The following is a 1,924-nucleotide window of genomic DNA, read 5'->3' as shown; positions in this document are numbered from 1 at the left end:
ATCTTACTGACCTGTTATCGACATCATGCTAAAATGTCACTTGTAGAAAAAACTATTTATTATAACTAGTGAACATTTGTGAAATGCTGGTTTGAACTTTGGCAGTGTCAGAATTGATTTTCATGTTTTGGAGATTCATGAATGTGGGATGAAGGACACCGAGTAAAGGTGTTTATGTGAAATGCGCCATTTAAGTAAACGCTACACAAAACATGCTTGCAGCCATTTTATTGCATGAGTCCACATTTTGTTAGCACAGCAAGTGAGGTCCTCACTGTGTCCTGTATCATTAGCGCTTCTACAATGTTACAGCAAAGTGAAATCAAAACAAAGGTTCTGAACGAGGTCAGCAGTTGTAGAGAGTCTTGATCCTCAGGATGTCGGTGGCAGACAGCTCCATGCTCTGTCCAATCTTTACCGAAGGATCGGGAATAGGGGTGATGGTGTCCAGACCGTTGATGGAGAACGCTGTTCTTCCATAGTGCATCACAGAGGAGTAGTCGTACCGCGTGTTGAGGTTGTTGGTGTTCTTCAAGTTAAAATTAGACGTCATGGTTTGGTCGATGTTGTTCCAGTTGATGGTGACGTAAGTGTCACGGTCGCTTCTAACATGCTCGTGGTAGAAACCGAGTGCATGGTTCAGCTCGTGCTGGACGATGCTGTTATAAACGCAACCCGGCTTGCTCAAAGAGACCACCTGAGCGCCACCTATCTTGCCCACGTAAGAGTAACATCTGAGAGAAAAATTAAAAAATATATGAATATATGACCGTGACACTGATGTCAACATGTGGGCACTGTGCATTAAACAGGAAAAAAAGAGCATCAAGCTCCAATATGAGACATGTTAAATGCTTTAGTGGGTCTCACCCGTCTTTGCTCTCGATGTTGAGGTAGTCACTTTGATTTGTCCTGGAGATGAAACGAATGCAGGTTTTGTTGTGGAAGGTGGCCATGGCATTGGCAATTACAGTATTGTCAGAGGAAGCTGTGAAGAAAATGTCCAGTACATAAATAAGAAATCGAGAGTGTGTGTCATAAGTGGACAATGTGAATATGGTAGTCTTTCACTCACAGAAAACAGAGCTCAATGTGTAAGGCACCTCCACCAAGCCATTCGAGGACTTCTTCCAAAAGCAGCTGCCGTCGGGGCAGACCAGAGCGTTCTTGATTCCTGGCAAGAGTATGTCTCCCTCCAGCAACGGTTCACTGGATCCTTCATACAGATAAACACAATGGATTAATCACAGCAAAAACAATATGCTGTATTATTTGTAGTGTCTGAGCTTTTGGAGTCCAACATTCTGGTCTCACATCAAATTTTCATTGCCAGAGTTTCTGTCACTGGTTCAAGTGCAAAACATAGAATGGGAAAATCTATATTCCAGAATGATTCGCTTAGAAGAAGACAGATTCTAGGCCCATATTTGCATTGCAGTAATGGTGCCGGTCTAGTGCCATTGAGATCAGAGAGGTATCAGACCGTGGTTGACGTCGAGAATCTTTGATGTGAAGTCCTCCTGCTCAGGTTGGGTCAGATAGAGAGCTTGCGAGAAGCCGAGCAGCAGGGCTAGAATGGAGAGAGATGCTCTGGACATCATGATGCTTCAGTGTGGGAAGATGATCTGGATGCTCCTTCACCGTTGCTGGGTGACTGCAGAGTGTCATACCTGGATTTTTATACACATTGGCACATGGCGAAAAAAAAGTTGGTGTGGCTCGCTTGGGATCAAGGGTAGGTGTTAGTGTCCACTGTCTCATGTGTGGAGCTTAAGGGAGGACCCTCTAAACTCAACACTGACTTCAAAACCTTTCTGAATCAAAGCGAGCATCAGGCGACAGTTTGGATATTCTGTACTAAAGGATGGACCGAAGGCTCTTGATGTCAGGTCATTGATCTATGTTTCAGGTGCTGTTTTAGGGA

The 1,924-nt window shown here is 44.1% G+C and overlaps 1 protein-coding gene across 1 annotated transcript; it reads right to left on the bottom strand.

Annotated features, from left to right (window-relative positions):
- Positions 1–334: 334 nt before the first annotated feature.
- Positions 335–1,601, bottom strand: LOC310731629 (hatching enzyme 1.2-like; the record flags this gene model as incomplete). The annotated part of the gene is made up of 4 exons (XM_083551289.1): positions 335–734; positions 871–988; positions 1,076–1,216; positions 1,484–1,601. The coding sequence occupies 4 exons, from the start codon at positions 1,599–1,601 to the stop codon at positions 347–349; spliced, it is 765 nt and encodes a 254-aa protein (XP_083407415.1). The 3' UTR covers positions 335–346.
- Between the last annotated feature and the right edge of the window lie 323 nt (positions 1,602–1,924).

The sequence above is a fragment of the Silurus aristotelis genome (genome assembly GCF_946808225.1).
Source record: "Silurus aristotelis genome assembly, chromosome: 9".
NCBI classification, from domain to species: domain Eukaryota; kingdom Metazoa; phylum Chordata; class Actinopteri; order Siluriformes; family Siluridae; genus Silurus; species Silurus aristotelis.
This window is presented reverse-complemented; position numbering and strand designations above follow the sequence as displayed.